The sequence below is a fragment of the Periophthalmus magnuspinnatus genome, chromosome 9, assembly GCF_009829125.3.
Source record: "Periophthalmus magnuspinnatus isolate fPerMag1 chromosome 9, fPerMag1.2.pri, whole genome shotgun sequence".
NCBI lineage: Eukaryota > Metazoa > Chordata > Actinopteri > Gobiiformes > Gobiidae > Periophthalmus > Periophthalmus magnuspinnatus.
The window spans coordinates 7723467-7738696 of record NC_047134.1 but is presented as its reverse complement, the minus strand read 5'-3'; the positions used below and the strand labels follow the sequence as shown (position 1 = coordinate 7738696).

At 39.6% G+C, this 15230-nt stretch overlaps 1 protein-coding gene across 1 annotated transcript in view; it reads right to left on the bottom strand.

The window, feature by feature from the left end:
* The window catches only part of arid3c (AT rich interactive domain 3C (BRIGHT-like)), a 59864-nt gene extending 45021 nt beyond the window's left edge, over positions 1-14843 (bottom strand). Inside the window, exons 1-2 of the mRNA XM_033972440.1 lie at positions 14808-14843; positions 13882-14409 (exon numbers count right to left, since the gene is read on the bottom strand). Of these exons, the coding sequence (XP_033828331.1) occupies positions 13882-14409; positions 14808-14843 (564 nt within the window). The remainder of the gene's footprint in view (positions 1-13881; positions 14410-14807) is intronic.
* Between the last annotated feature and the right edge of the window lie 387 nt (positions 14844-15230).

Here is a 15230-nt window from a genome sequence, read left to right as displayed (position 1 = left end):
CCACAGGACAATGACCCAAAACACACAGATAAAAACACCCAAGAATGGCTAAGAGGAAAACATTGGACTATTCTAAAGTGGCCCTCTATGAGCCCTGACCTAAATCCTATTGAGCATCTTTGGAAGGAGCTGAAACATGCCTGTCTGGAAAAGGCACCCTTCAAACCTGAGACAACTGGAGCAGTTTGTTCATGAGGAGTGGGCCAAAACACCTGCTGAGAGGTGCAGAAGTCTCATTGACACTTACAGGAATCGTTTCATTGAGTTTCAGTGATTGCATCAAAATATTAAGTTAAGGGTACCATCATTTTTTCCAGGCCTGTTTCATGAGTTTATTTTTTTAAATAATTCTGTTGAAGGATGGTTGAAAAGCAATGTCTGACTTTCATTGGTTTATTTATTATTACTTTTGTCAGATTCAAGTAATTTCTGCGACCATTCTGAGTTTTTCTTTCATTAACCGAAGGCTACCAACAATTTTGTCCACGTCTGTAGATATATGAATCAAAATTAACTTCATCACAGATATAGGGTCATGACGGAATTAGTGGCCACTGTAAATAAGGCAGGTTGTGACAGGGTGAGGCTGTGACAGAGTCGAGGTAGTGAAAGGGTGAGCTTGTGACGGGGTGGGGCTGTGAAAGGGTGGCAGGGTGAGGTTTTGAGAGGGGGTGGCAGGGTGAGGTTCTGAAAGGGTGAGGTTGTGAGAGGGTGAGGTTCTGAAAAGGTACATTTGTGAGTGGGTGAGGTGACAGGATGAGGTTGGGAGAGGGTGAGGTTGTGACAGGGTGTGGTTGTGACCGGGTGAGGTTCTGTCAGGGTGAGGTTGTGAGAGGGTGGCAGGGTGAGGTTGTGAAAAGTTGAGAGGGTGAGGTTGTGAGAGGGTGGCAGGATCAGGTTGTGAGAGGGTGAGGCTGTGACAGGGTAAGGCTGTGAGTGGGTGAGGTAACAGAGTGAGGTTGTGAGAGGGTGAGATTGTGAGTGGCTGAGGTCATGTCAGGGTGAGATTGTGAGAGGGTTGCAGGGTGAGGTTGTGAGGTTGTGAAAGGGTGGGGTTGTGGGAGGGTGAGGTTGTGTCAGGGTGAGGTTGTGAGAGGGTGAGGTTGTGAGGTTGTGAAAGGGTGGGGTTGTGAAAGGGTGGGGTTGTGAGTGGGTGAGGTTGTGAGAGGGTGAGATTGTGACAGGGTGAGATTGTATCAGGGTGAGGCTGTGACAGGGTGAGGTTGTGAGAGGGTGAGGTTGTGAGAGTGTAGCAGGGTGAAGTTGTGATGAGGTGAGGTTGTGAGAGGGTGAGATTGTGACAGGGTGTGGTTGTATGCCGGTGCGTTTGTGAGACGATGGCAGGATGAGGTTGTGAGCGGGTGAGGTTGTGTCAAGGTGAGGTTGTGAGAGGGTGGCAGGGTGAGGTTGTGACAGGGTGAGGTTGTGAGAGGGTGAGGCTATGACAAGATGAGATTGTGACAGGGTGAGGTTGTGAGAGGGTGAGGCTGTGACAGGGTAAAGCTGTGAGTGGGTGAGGTGACAGGGTGAGGTTGTGAGAGGGTGAGGTTGTAAGTTTGTGAACGGATGGGGTTGTGAGAGGTTGAGGTTGTGAGAGGGTGAGGTTGTGTCAGTGTGAGGTTGGGAGAGGGTGAGGTTGTGAAAAGTGGGGTTGTGAGAGGGTGAAGTTGTGAGAGGGTGAGATTGTGTCAGGGTGAGGCTGTGACAGGGTGAGGTTGTGACAGGGTAGCAGGGTGAAGTTGTGACAAGGTGAGGTTGTGAGTCGGTGCGTTTTTGAGACGATGGCAGGGTGAGATTGTGAGAGGGTGACAAGGTGAGGTTGTGAGAGAGTGAGATTATGACAGGATGAGTTTGTGATGCTTAGTTGTAGAGCTGATGTTGTGTTCAGGGACATGTGGGGAAAACACCCATAAGCTCAGTCCTAAGCTTACTGATTGTGTAATACTGACTGAATAAATGAAGATAACATAATGTCTTATCCATCTTAAAGTGGAACAGAACACTAAACTCTACTTTTAGTTTTTACTACTACACTGTGTATATGGCCTTTTAATAGCAATACCTACTGTTCCTAGTCTTTTTGAACAACTTTAGTGTAAGCTAGGCACATTTGCAGCCAGGGCTGGACTGGCCCCCTGCAGCCCTGGAAAGACTACTGATTATGATACCATGATGGTAATAAAACTTTCTCTCTTTCTTCTTTAGACAACAGAATAAATCATAATACTTTCTTTTATGTTCCCATGTGGCCAATATTGTCTGCGTATTGTGCCACAAAAATATTGAGATGTGATTTTTATGTCAGTACCATTCACTTCCCACATTTCAACATGGCCACTCTTGTGTGAATGCGGGACAGCATCTCCGATTGAATTAACTCCATTTACACCAGATCTGTGTGACCGCTGACCACCAGGGCCACGCAGGTCATTTTAGACCTCCATCTGGAATGAGAGCATACCCATCCACATACTGTTATATTTACAGAGTATTGGGAACTACATGTTATTTTATCAATAATTATATGAAGAAACAGGTTATAATAAGGAAGGACATTTGCAGTAATCATTTAGCAAACACAGTGAGCAAAAAAAAAAACTAATTCCATGAAAACACTCACAGTTGAATAAATGCTAGATAGTTCTGTCTAATGCCATTTTTAAGAAAGTAAAATCTCCATGGAAACAAGTAATAAATGTATGTGTTTATCGTTATGTCATGGCATTAAACTATGCAATGCATTTCACTTATCGCATATTACATTTTAGGGAGGGCAAACAAAGTGACTATTTACGAGGGGCTGGTGCTTGTTTCCATGGTTACTTACAGCGTCCAGTGTAACTGGATCAGAGTCCAGCCAAGGTTATCAGCAAGGCCCTTCACCTACATCAGGCATACCCAAAGTCCGGCCCGGGGGCCCATGTACAAATTTCCACTGGCATGCAGCCTCTGGAATGAAAATAATTATATGTGGCCTGTCAGCACTGTTGACCAGTGTAAAATACACATGTACAAGCAATATTATATTTTACCAGAAGATGACAGCAGATTCGAGCCGTGCGCCGAGACTGTGCTCTCGCTGACTTTTGTCGTTAACTGGATGAAGACATGTTTAAAGAAATTCAAACCTTTGCTAAGAAAATGCTGAGTTTGTTTGGTTTGACATATTTGTGTGAGAAGACATTCTCGATTATGAACTTTAACAAGAAACGTGCAAGGACAAGACTAACTGACTCTCACCTGTGTGACGTTTTGGCCGTCAAAATCATTGTCTTTGAGCCACACCTGACAGTCCAGATTTCAGTTTCACCCTTCACATTAGCGCAGGCAAGTTATTTGTTAGTCTACTGAAGTGAATACATTCTAAAATCTAATAAATAAATCTAATAAAATCTAGAGATTTTATTGTGATTATCAAAACCACAGTTTAAATGTTCACTTTTTCACATTTATAATCTGTGTATCATTCAATTAGTTTTGAAAGGTGAAAGCCATTTGCAATAAAATGCAAAAAATAATTTGCATTTAATATTAATGGTTCAAAAATTGATCAGCGGCCCCCACACATTTTCACCTCACCAAATCTGGCCCAAAAAGTTTGGACACCCATGACCTAAGCTACTACTTACTCAAAACTGTTACCTCAGTAAGAGTGACTTAAAGAGTAACTGTCTGGACATAACTGATTTATAATTTGAAGTTAATGTAATTTCAAGAACCACACATTCAATAATGTCCAAAATCTGGTATTTAGAAAGGATAGACACAAAAATGATACAAAATAAATCATATCTGAAGGAGCGGTGCAAGAAACATGTTCAAGATTGTTCAAATAATATTTTTCATTTCATATTGTCCACATAAAGCTTTTGTCACTTGTAGACTTACTCACAGTGGGAAGAGTAACCAACACTTTTAAATAAGGGTACTGTTACTTCGATTAAAATGTTACTCAAGTAGGAGTAAAAGCATGCAGCAAAAGTACAATTTCTTTAAAAAGTTACTCAAGTAAATGTAACTGAGTAAACGAAACTGAGTACAACCATCTCTGGCAGCAGTTATTTTGATAACAGATTGTCCTCTGCAAAGAACACAATATCCTGTCTTTTTAGTGGGAAATTTTATATCTGTAATCTCTCTGTGTGTCAGATGCCCTCCCTGTGTCTCCATGGAGACTTATGGAGACGTATTCTATGCAAAAGCTGCTAACTCTGTAATTTAGACATCTACAGACATGTTTTTTAAAACTATATATCAAAATATTAACACAATTTGCTTTTTCCCCCCAAAATTGAGCAACCCTAGTTATTACAAGTTTAAATCTGAGTTGAGTTGGTGGAAATCAAAATTATTGTGATTAATTCTTGATAACAACTGAGTTTATATCAGGTATGAATTTAGTGGCTATGCTCAGATCAGAGTGATTCATAAATATACTATGGATTTGATGAACAAAAAGTGATTTTTGTCAACTCTAAAAAAGCAAATAAATAAATTATTAAATTTGACCTTCTGGTTAGACACGGGCAGGAAATGTGACATATGTAAAACTAATTCCATACCTATTACTTAGCAACCATAATTTTAACTTTAACGGCCAAAACATTTTAGTCTACATTACACAGTAGTTATAATTAGACAAATAAAAATAAATGACAATGCCTTTATTTAATCAAATGAAGGTTTAAAATGTCAGAAAAGTGCCTTCCTTGTGCGTACATTATCTCTGCATTTTTGGATGGAATTTTTTGTATTGATGACATAAGTATTGTATTTTCCAACCAGTTGTTTTCTACTTTTCTATCCCACCATACCATCAGAATTAGAAAAAAAAATGAAATTATAAAAAAGTCACATGTACTTTAACTACACTCAAATAGAAAAGATAATAAATAAAAAGACAGATCTGATTTTACCTGATGAGCATCTTGTCCCTCTTCAAGTCAAGACCTCTAATTGAGAAGCTTGCTGTGAACCGTTTATGAGAGAATCAGGGCCCCATAGCACATGGGGCCCAAGGACTGAATTGACGCACACACAATTCTATTTAGAAAATGACTACAAATTACATGACACTGACCAAAAATAAAATAAAAAAGTTTGGATTAAAAAAAAAAAAAAAAAAAAGTTTAGGTCAATAGACTATACTATTTGCAACATTCAATATGTATTCAAGAAACTATTATTATGTTTATATATATATATATATATATTGTGAGATTAATGTTTCATGTAACATGATATTATTATACTTGATATATTATACTTTGACCTGTATGTTTTTGTGGGTGCCAGTGTGGCACGATGATGTCATAATGTACTTGGAACATACATGGACGTGGAAGTGCTATGTGCATTTTTGTACCAAAACGTGCAAGACGTGTGTTTCTTAAGAAAGACCAGATCAGCATGCTGACTTTGTCTTCATTGAACCCAGATAACATGTACATGTCTGTATATTCTAAGCTAATCATTTAGAGAATGTGACGTGTGCTACTAGTATATAGAGCCCACTCTGGAGATGTAAAATTAGGAGATGAAGAGATCATGATGTTGAATCAGTTTGAATGATGCCTGTGCCGAAATAAAGAACCTGGTTTATGGATCTACTTGAGCCTACTGGACTTTTGTTTGCGGTGTGCCTCCGGGAAAAGCTGACAGTTTGGTGACCCCCGACGTGATAATCCTGGAGGCACAGGCAAATCATCTCCTCCACAGAACGCCTGAGAAAGACATCGCAAAAATGAGCTCTCCAGAAAGACGGTACGACAGAGGCCTTTTTTCATAGAATTTCTGTCAATTGGTTTAATGCTAAATTAATGTGATGTTTTTTTTTGGGACGTTGTGTGAAATTAATTAAGTTATAACTTTAATACTATGTAAAATTTGTAATTATTTCCGTGTTTATGGCTTAGCACGAAGAGAGAAAAAAAGCACTAGAATTAATAATAAGTAGCAAGTTTACACTTAGATTAGGTAAAGTGTAATTAGAAACAAATTTAATCATTTCCGTGTTTATGGCTTAGCACGAAGAGAGAAAAAAAGCACTGGAATTAATAATAAGTAGCAAGTTTAGACTTTGATCAGGTAAAGTGTGATTAGAAAAAAGTTAATCATTTCCGTGTTTATGGCTTAGCACGAAGAGAGAAAAAAAGCAAGTTTTATAAAAAATACACTTAGTGGTTAAACTTTACACTAAAAAGAAAACAAAACTTTTAATCAAGTTTACATAAAAATGTGGTACCCAAAAAACTATATGTAACGCTAGCAGCAATTTTTATCAACATGATAAGATCTCAAGGAAACGAACCTGTCCAAATGAATTACACCCAGAATGGACATGAATTATCTTGCCACTGTAAAATTAAAACAGTGTCCGTCAAATTTAGCAAATATCACTAAAATATTAAAAGATCTAAAAGAAGAAAGGAAGTGTTATTTACACTTTGGCTGCATTTATTGCTATCTTTTAAACTTTAGGATCCATATTGGTCATGGCTATATTGTTGTGTTTGCGTTTGACAGGGAACGCTAAGGTCATGACCTTAAATCCTCCTGTTTCAGCCTCTACCTCGAGTTGGGATGTTGAAACACAAAATAGAGAAGACAGTTGAAATGATTAAATTAGGATAAAATTGGATGGCATTTATTAGTGACTGTATCTTGTTGTGGCCAGATGGGGTATAGTTCTTATAAAGTGTTATTCATATAAATAAATTGACTAAATAAATAAGAATTTAGAAAACAGTTGATATCATTAGATGTTATTAGAAGATATAGATAAATGCTTAATAAATGTGAAATAAAACTGTTATCAAGAAAATATTAAGCTTGTTAAATTTATAAAATAAATAATAATGCATAAATAAAATTAAGAAAATATTAAGATTGTTAAAAAAATAATAATAATAATAAAAAATTAAATAAATAAAATAAATAATCTCAATTAAGAACTATAATAAGGCAATGCTGGCTCCTAGATAGATTTCGCACGCTATCTAAGTAAACCGTTTATTAAATAGTGACTTATTCTATAAAAATCATAGACTCTACGTCTTGAATTCAATCAAAGCAATATCCAAATTGTTATACAGCAGCTGAGAAGGTAATTTAACAAAATACTAAAATATCACAATGTCCCAATTAAATCACGTTAAACCAATTAATAGAGTTCTGGAAAAATAAGGCACTTCACGAAGAAACAGAATCCAAAGAAGGCTCGAGAAAACCAGTCCATCATTCAAGACATAATCAAGAAGTGATTACTACTACAAGGAGAAGGGGTAATCTTAAAGGAAGAACTTCTGAGAGAACCTGCTGTGGGAATATATCCAACTCTTGAAGAAATAACTAGCAGTAAAACATCAAAGAAAAGCAAAGGTCACGAAGCTGGAATGAAGACAACACAGATGCTGATGTTGACATCCTGGTACTGTGTTCCACTCCCAAAGACAGTGATAGGATGACTCTTCAGGTGGCCTACAACATGGAGGCCCCAAAGCTATGCTGTTTGAGTACAAGTACCCCGCTGTCCTGTCCTCTCTGTAAAGCTTCACTGATAACAACCTACTGATAAGCAATGTGCTGGAGTGGAGAGACACTATTGTGGCCAGAATCAATGAGGCCTACAACACTGACATTAACTACGACGTCCAGCTCAGCCAGCTCTTAATCTTTTTCCGCAACTTCATTGTTGAGTTCCAGAAAATGTCCAAGCTTTCCTGGATGCTGCCATCAAAGTGCTCAGGGAGACCCAGTTCTGTCTTCCTGGCTCTGAGGAGATGACCACCCTGCCTGTTGTTCTGAAGGATATGACCACCAGCATTGCTACTGTTCTTCGCACCACCATCCAAGTTGTCTATGACAACATGGAGTACTACTACAAATGCTTTTGTGAACACCTTTAACACTATGGAGCTGCGCATGCCAATCGGAGATGTGATGACCTTTGGTCAAATCATCGACAATGTCGAAATAACTGGCAAAGGCATCTCTGACCAAATGTGGACTTCGTGAACAACATGGAGAGCCTGGATACTACGCTGGTCAAGATCAGCGAGACCCTGAAAGCGGTTGTAAACAAAACTCAAGAGTTTGTCGTTTCCATCAACTCTGACTATCTGGATGGTCTTTTGGCCAATGTGAACACAGCATACAGATGAGTTGTGACTGCTGTGAAGGACATTGCAGACCGAGTGTCCACCCTGGATATGGAACAGCTGAACCCTGTCTTTGAGTCTGTTGTAGATATGTTTATTTACGTCATCGACCAGTTCAATGTGACTGTGCACAGCACTGTGCAACAAGTGTCTGAGGAGGCTCAGAGATATGTGAAAGCCAGCACTGGCTGCCTGGAGATTGAGCTGCCCCTCCCTTGCTTCAGTGAGGAGCCTAAACAAACATTACTACCAACACACAAAGAAGGAGACTGAAGAACAGAAAAAGTGGGGACTAACTACTGTGAAGTTGCAATTGCAGAAATACCAAACTGAACTTAAAGAAGAAAGCAGTCAAACACCTAACTGCTGATGTTTTTCCACAATTTGGAATTCCACAAGGCATAAGTCAAGGAGTTGTGAACGAATAAATGCCACTGTCAAGAGAACACTTGTGAAGGATGAAGAAAGTCGACCAAATCCGGACATCACTGGACACGGTGACTCTGAGGAGCAACCCCGACCACCTGCTACCACTAGGGCTCCAGAGAAGGAGGAGAAAAGGGGGAGAAGAAGACGAAGGAAAAGAGAAGAAGACGAAGGAAAAGGAGAGTATAGGCCATATTTTTTGAAAAATGTTTTGAAAATTTTCCATGTGTATTCTTGATTATGCTAATTATGCTAATTTCTGTTGTTCTAGTGTTGTACGTTCCCCTTATTCATTGAAGTGTTGAGAATGGCCTCGGACAGCCAACAATCAAAATGGCAAGCCTCGATTAAACCAAGCTGACAACCAATAATACAGGTAAGAGACAATGGGCACTGAAAAGAGTAAAGAGAAGGACACCAAAACTTGTAAAATATTGTTATAAGGGACAAACTTGCAACATACTCTTCAATCTACAGTATGTGAAGTGCTAGACTGTGTGCGAGATGTACCTGCTATAGATCATGCAATAAATGTACAAGTTGTCTGTAAGGACACATGTCTGACAAAAACAATGTTTACGATGATAAAGTTATAGAGATCGCCAGAGTTATAACCAGCACCAATGGACAATATAATAAAGAGAAAGATAATTTTGAAACTGACTTACAACAGAGAATTACTTTTAAAAAAAATAGGAAAATTATGCTTCTTATCAAACGAACCTAAAACATTGTAGAGGGCGCAAATCAATTACTCAACGATGCAATCCTTTAATATTATCTATCAAAAATCCTACATTTTATGACTCTGGAATATTCCATGGGATTCCAGTGTTCCAGATTTGATACTGTACCTGCAATAGAAAAATAAAGTTAAATTTTGAAGGCTACATCTAAACAACAATTTTGAACCTAATAAACCTGTTCCAGAAAATGATTTAACCAGAGAAATAAAATTGAAACAAATTGAAACAAACAAAACTGAAATATGTAATGAATGAAAATACTTGGCTAAAATGGGTACAGTATACTGCTCAAATACTACATCAATACCATATTCTAATGAAAAAGACCTGACCTGTATACTTAACCTCTTCACTAAAAATCATTTGATAAAACTGAATGCTATCACTTATATAATAAATTACCAGTAGTAGCTTTAAAAGATGTACCATCTTGGACTATGGGAATGGCTACTTGTGTCCTTAAAGATGCAGTTATACATATAGACACAAGAAGTAATGATAAAAATGAAATGGAAAGTTTTACTAACGATTTCTGTTATTAGACTTTATCTTCTGATAATTATGGAGAATTTGCTTTTAACTGAACACACTACTGCTTGTGCAGATATTTGGTGGTTGCAATGTGCAAATTTACATTTGTATGCCATTCTATCAAAAACATGGTGTTTGTGCATCAATTATGTTAATTATTCTATTCACTATAAGGTGTAGCAAATTCACTAAATTTAAAACAAATTAAATTGTCATACAGAGTTAACTCAAGAAATAATCATGCATTTAAGAGGTCGTTGTCTTATCAATCTAAACCCAAACCCAAAGGATTGCCTTAGATATGTTACTTGCCAAAGAATAATAAATATGTATCAAGTTTGAAGCAGAATGCTGTACTTATATACTAAATAATACCTCTCCTGATGGGAGTATTACTAAGGATCTGAACCACCTTAAGTCTTTGTCCATGGAATTTGCTAAAAATCCTGGCGCATCTGAAAACACTTGGTCAAATTGGCTCTACAAAATGTTTGTTATCTTAGTCATAATTGGATGTTGTGTCATGCCATGTCTTAGATTGCTGGTAGAGGTCGAAGACATGTGCAGGGCCACTGTCCTAATGAAGAAGTTCCCTCGTCACAAATTTCGTTATTCTCCGTAAGGTCTCAATTCTCATGTCCTGAACCAATTGACTAAGTTTGGTCAAAACTATGTAGATTGATCATTTGTTTTAAAAGATATAAAATCCAAATTCTGAATCCTAGTAAGTGCTCCTTGTTTCTTATTTGCTGTCCGAGAGTCATGTGTTAATTTATGTTTTATGTTAGCCTAAGGGCTGGGATGTGTTATAATGCAGTGACTAAAGCTAATGCTAATATTTTACTCATTAGGGGAACTTTAAGTTGAATGCATTATTATGTGAAAGTAGTGTTTTGTTTTTAATTTTGGTGTGATCACATGTTTTTAATGTGATCAAAAGGGGGGATTGTGAGATTAATGTTTCATGTAACATGATATTATTATACTTGATATATTATACTTTGACCTGTATGTTTTTGTGGGTGCCAGTGTGGCACGATGATGTCATAATGTACTTGGAACATACATGGACGTGGAAGTGCTATGTGCATTTTTGTACCAAAACGTGCAAGACGTGTGTTTCTTAAGAAAGACCAGATCAGCATGCTGACTTTGTCTTCATTGAACCCAGATAACATGTACATGTCTGTATATTCTAAGCTAATCATTAAGAGAATGTGACGTGTGCTACTAGTATATAGAGCCCACTCTGGAGATGTAAAATTAGGAGATGAAGAGATCATGATGTTGAATCAGTTTGAATGATGCCTGTGCCGAAATAAAGAACCTGGTTTATGGATCTACTTGAGCCTACTGGACTTTTGTTTGCGGTGTGCCTCCGGGAAAAGCTGACAATATATATTTATTTATTTATATTATCACTCATGAATTGGCCACCACATTGTTTTATAATTTGAGCCCAATGAACCCTGGCATTATCATCTTGGAATATGCCCGTGCCATCAGGGAAGGAAAAATCCATTGATGGAATAACCTGGTCATTCAGTATATTCAGGTAGTCAGCTGACCTTACTCTTTGAGCACATACTGTTACTGAACCTAGACCTGACCAACTGCATGCTTAGTTAAATTTAGACTTAGTTAGTTAGACTTTTTTTTGGCCAGGCAGTGTACAATTATGAGTAAACAAATCTCCACTGCAGCATCAGAACCACCTGCCTCTCTACCTCCTCTTCTTTACCAGCAGTGTTCAGGCGAGAGAAAAACAATCCGGTTACACTTCATAATAACTTCACTGTAAATAGCCTTAGCCATGAACAAAGACTTAATAGACCTTTACCATAGACTGTATAAAGAAGTGGAGTAAAGGAGTGTGACGTGATCCATACCGTTCAGCTCCAGTCAAATGATGCTCATCAAGGTTAGCAGCTATAGGCCCAATTTGGAGCCATAGTTGGAACTCTGACTGCAAGTGTCATAGCGACCAAAGAACAAATCTGGAGTGAGGCTGTTGAAGGTAACACCCCTTCTTGTTCACTCTGCTGGTTTACCAAGGAGTGAGCACTTAGCAACGCTGTCAATCATACCTGTTGCTAATGCTAATGGGAGCAATATCAGGAAAAGAAGGATTCTAATTTGTCTGTAATTAATATTCATATCTTGAGTTATGGACACAAGAGCAAAACAAAAATACCAGAATAATGAAGAACCCGTTAATACAAACATTTTAGACCAAAATGACAAGATTTACTGCAGCAGTTACAGAGAAAGGGGTGACAATTTTTCAGTGTAAAACAAATTGGAGTTAATGGAGCTGGAAGTGTAAGTAGCGGGTCAGTTATGTCCTTTTATGTACAGTGTATGGCCTCTACTCATTTTTTCCCTATATAATTGAGCAAAATGTGTTTTGCCCCAGTACTACTGTATTGTACAATATTGTATCAGCAGCTCTTGAGGTCAACATATGTCTGCAATGTATTGGCATCTAAACGTTTCATTGACCAATAATTAGGAAGTGCATGTTAGAATGCTAGACATTTACTGTCACTTCAAAACAAATTATTCATCTTAAGCATCCAGTAATTAGGATGCTCATAATGCATAAGGTAAGTGAGGAAAAACTTTGGACCACTGCAAACCATTAGCGAGTTTATAAGATGGTAAAAATCACATACTGTGCTTTTAATTCATGATGAACAAATAGTTCAACCATACTTAATAAATTATCTGTTCATTATTATTTAAGTCATTGTTCATGCTTTATTAAGGCTATTTATTATTTGTTTATTATGCTTTTCTTTTTTTTTTTTACCTTTCTACCATTTTATCACTTTGTCCCTTTATCTAAAACATGCCTGAAGAGGTTTTAGATGTCCTATGCATGTTTGAGTATTTTAGTGATCTCTCCCGGGTTCTATTTAAGTCCTCTTTATGGTTAGCTGTAAGATACAGTCCAATGCTCTGTCTACAAGCCTATGTCACCCATGCTCCCACATGACAACTCTCCATAAATGTACAAAAACATGATACAAAACAATACTCTACAATGGATGCGATGTGCAGTAGTTTCATTAGTGGGATGCGCACTGATTGTGTTTGCTCTTAAGGAGGAGCAAAGTGAGGGGAGACTCAGAGCATCAAAAATGAGCATTTTCAATACAATAAAAGGTAACATGGTGATCTAAATGTGTTATGTGTAATTATCTATCCCCTCTTTAAGGTGTAGATAATTATATATAGTGGTACCAACAATTCCACTATTCTCTCTATTTATCAAATCCTGGATGGGAAGGTACAAGAGATTTTTTTTATATCACCATTCATTTATCCAGGATAGCCCTTCTGAAATTAAACATCTCTTTTTCCAGGTTGGTACTGGCCCCAGACACTATCGCAGAAGAATGTAGCGGCAATCAAGCTGCCAACCTCTTTGTGCTTCATAAATTCAACAGGGAACAACAGGCAAAACTTATATTGATGCTTATTTGAAATGAAAGCAATACAAATAACATATATATATTTAGCTAGTATAAAAATACTTGGTATATTTTAGATTTGTCAACTATTAGGGCTGCAAGATGAATCGCAATTAAATTAAAATCACTATTTGAATTGGAGTGATTATCAGGCTGCAGTCTCTTAAGTGAAAAAAAAAAAAAAACTCTGCATAAAAACTGTTAACCCTGTAGTTCAGATCTGTACAAATATGTTCTGAAATGTGATTCTTGTATTAGTCCGTTCAGTCTTTTTGCACAAGTTTTTTTTATTTATTTATTTATTTTTATTATTTTATCTATTTATTTTTTAATCTCCTCACCCTCCGCGGGTGGTCTCATCCCCTCTTTTTCCACGCTCGGGACCTGCAGGCTTTAAACATGCTCTCCAAAGCACGCACGAATTGTGGGGCCTAAAAGGATCCTCCAAAAATCAGTGCGTCCTGGTCCAACGCACAGACACATTACTGTGCGCCTGGCACAGAGATATGTCAATATTAAAAAGGAGCTTGGGCGCGTGCCTACCTGCTTGAACTGCTCCTCGTATGTCCACTCGTGGCTGGCGTTTTGCGGGGATTCCGGGCGCATGGAGCGGGCCAGCGGGACTCTGCTGATGAGCGGCCCGCGGCTTATGCTTTGCGGCGGGAAGCGCTCCTCCTCCTCCAGCGGTTCGTCCTCCTCCGAGTCTTCCACGTCCCGCTCCTCGCTGCTGGCTCTAGAGTCTACCCGCAGCCCCAGGGCCAGCCCCGGTGTCAGTCCCGCCGTGAGCCCCGGTGTGAGCCCCGGGCTGAAGCGCACTGTCGCCTGATAGTGCCGCAGCAGTGCCTGGTGCTGAAGCTGACTCTGGAGCTCCTTCTCCGCCTGCCGCAGCCGCACCGCCTGCTGCCGTTGCAGGTTCTCCATAACTGCCTCCAGCCGCATGCCCCCGGGCTGCGGGCCGGGGCCAGAGCTGGGGCCAGAGCCGGGCCCCGGGCCGGAAGGCGCGCTGTGAGCCACCGCTGAACTCTGCATAGGGACCGAGGACAGGAGGCTGTCGCTGGAAAAGGTTCCGGGCTGCGGACAGAGTGAACAGTCAGACCGGTGTGTGCTTCAGTGAGAGTCTCACAAAGATTACTTCATTTAAACTTTATATAACTTCAAAGACCAAAAGCTGCGCTCAGACACACAACGAGTGATGTACAGAAAGTTACGTTAGGTTTTTCTGTCACTGACATCAGATAAATGCAATGATCAACCAAAAGTGACGCGTGTAAAGCGAAAACCCATCAAACTCAGACGAGAGGAAAACAATACTCTTTAAATTGTTGCGATAAGCGAGACAGGAGAGCCACAGCGGGGTCACCGCAGCGTTCCGGAGCATGAGCGCAGCCAAAATACACCGATCTACCGCGAGAGCGGGAGTCCCCACAGGGAACAGGACGCGCGGACAGAGCGTGCGGAGGAGCTCTTACCAAAGCAGAGTTGGCCACGCTGGTGTTATCGACCATACTGCTGTAGGCTTAGTCCTAGGATGGTCCCCGGTTAGTTCCGGGGGGAGGGCGGTGGGCTCAGTCCTCTTTCAGGTCCGGAGATCTCTGTGGGATCTTGTTGGTCCGGTCCGGGGTGTGGTACGCGCGAGGCTGTCTCAATCTGGTTTTGGCAACAAGTGTCAGCGCGGAGAGGCTTCGCGCGCCACCACGTCACCACGTCAGATCGGTGCGCGTGCGTGTGACGGTACCAATTGAGATGCACGCGCCTCCAGAGAGTCCCAGGCGCGCGCGAGTTTTACGCACAGACTTCATTCATCTCTGCCTGTGCGTGCGAGCGATGATGTGTTTCAAGTTTAGAGAGAATTGTGCGGGGGGAAAAGAAAAAGCGGTAAACCCATAATTCAC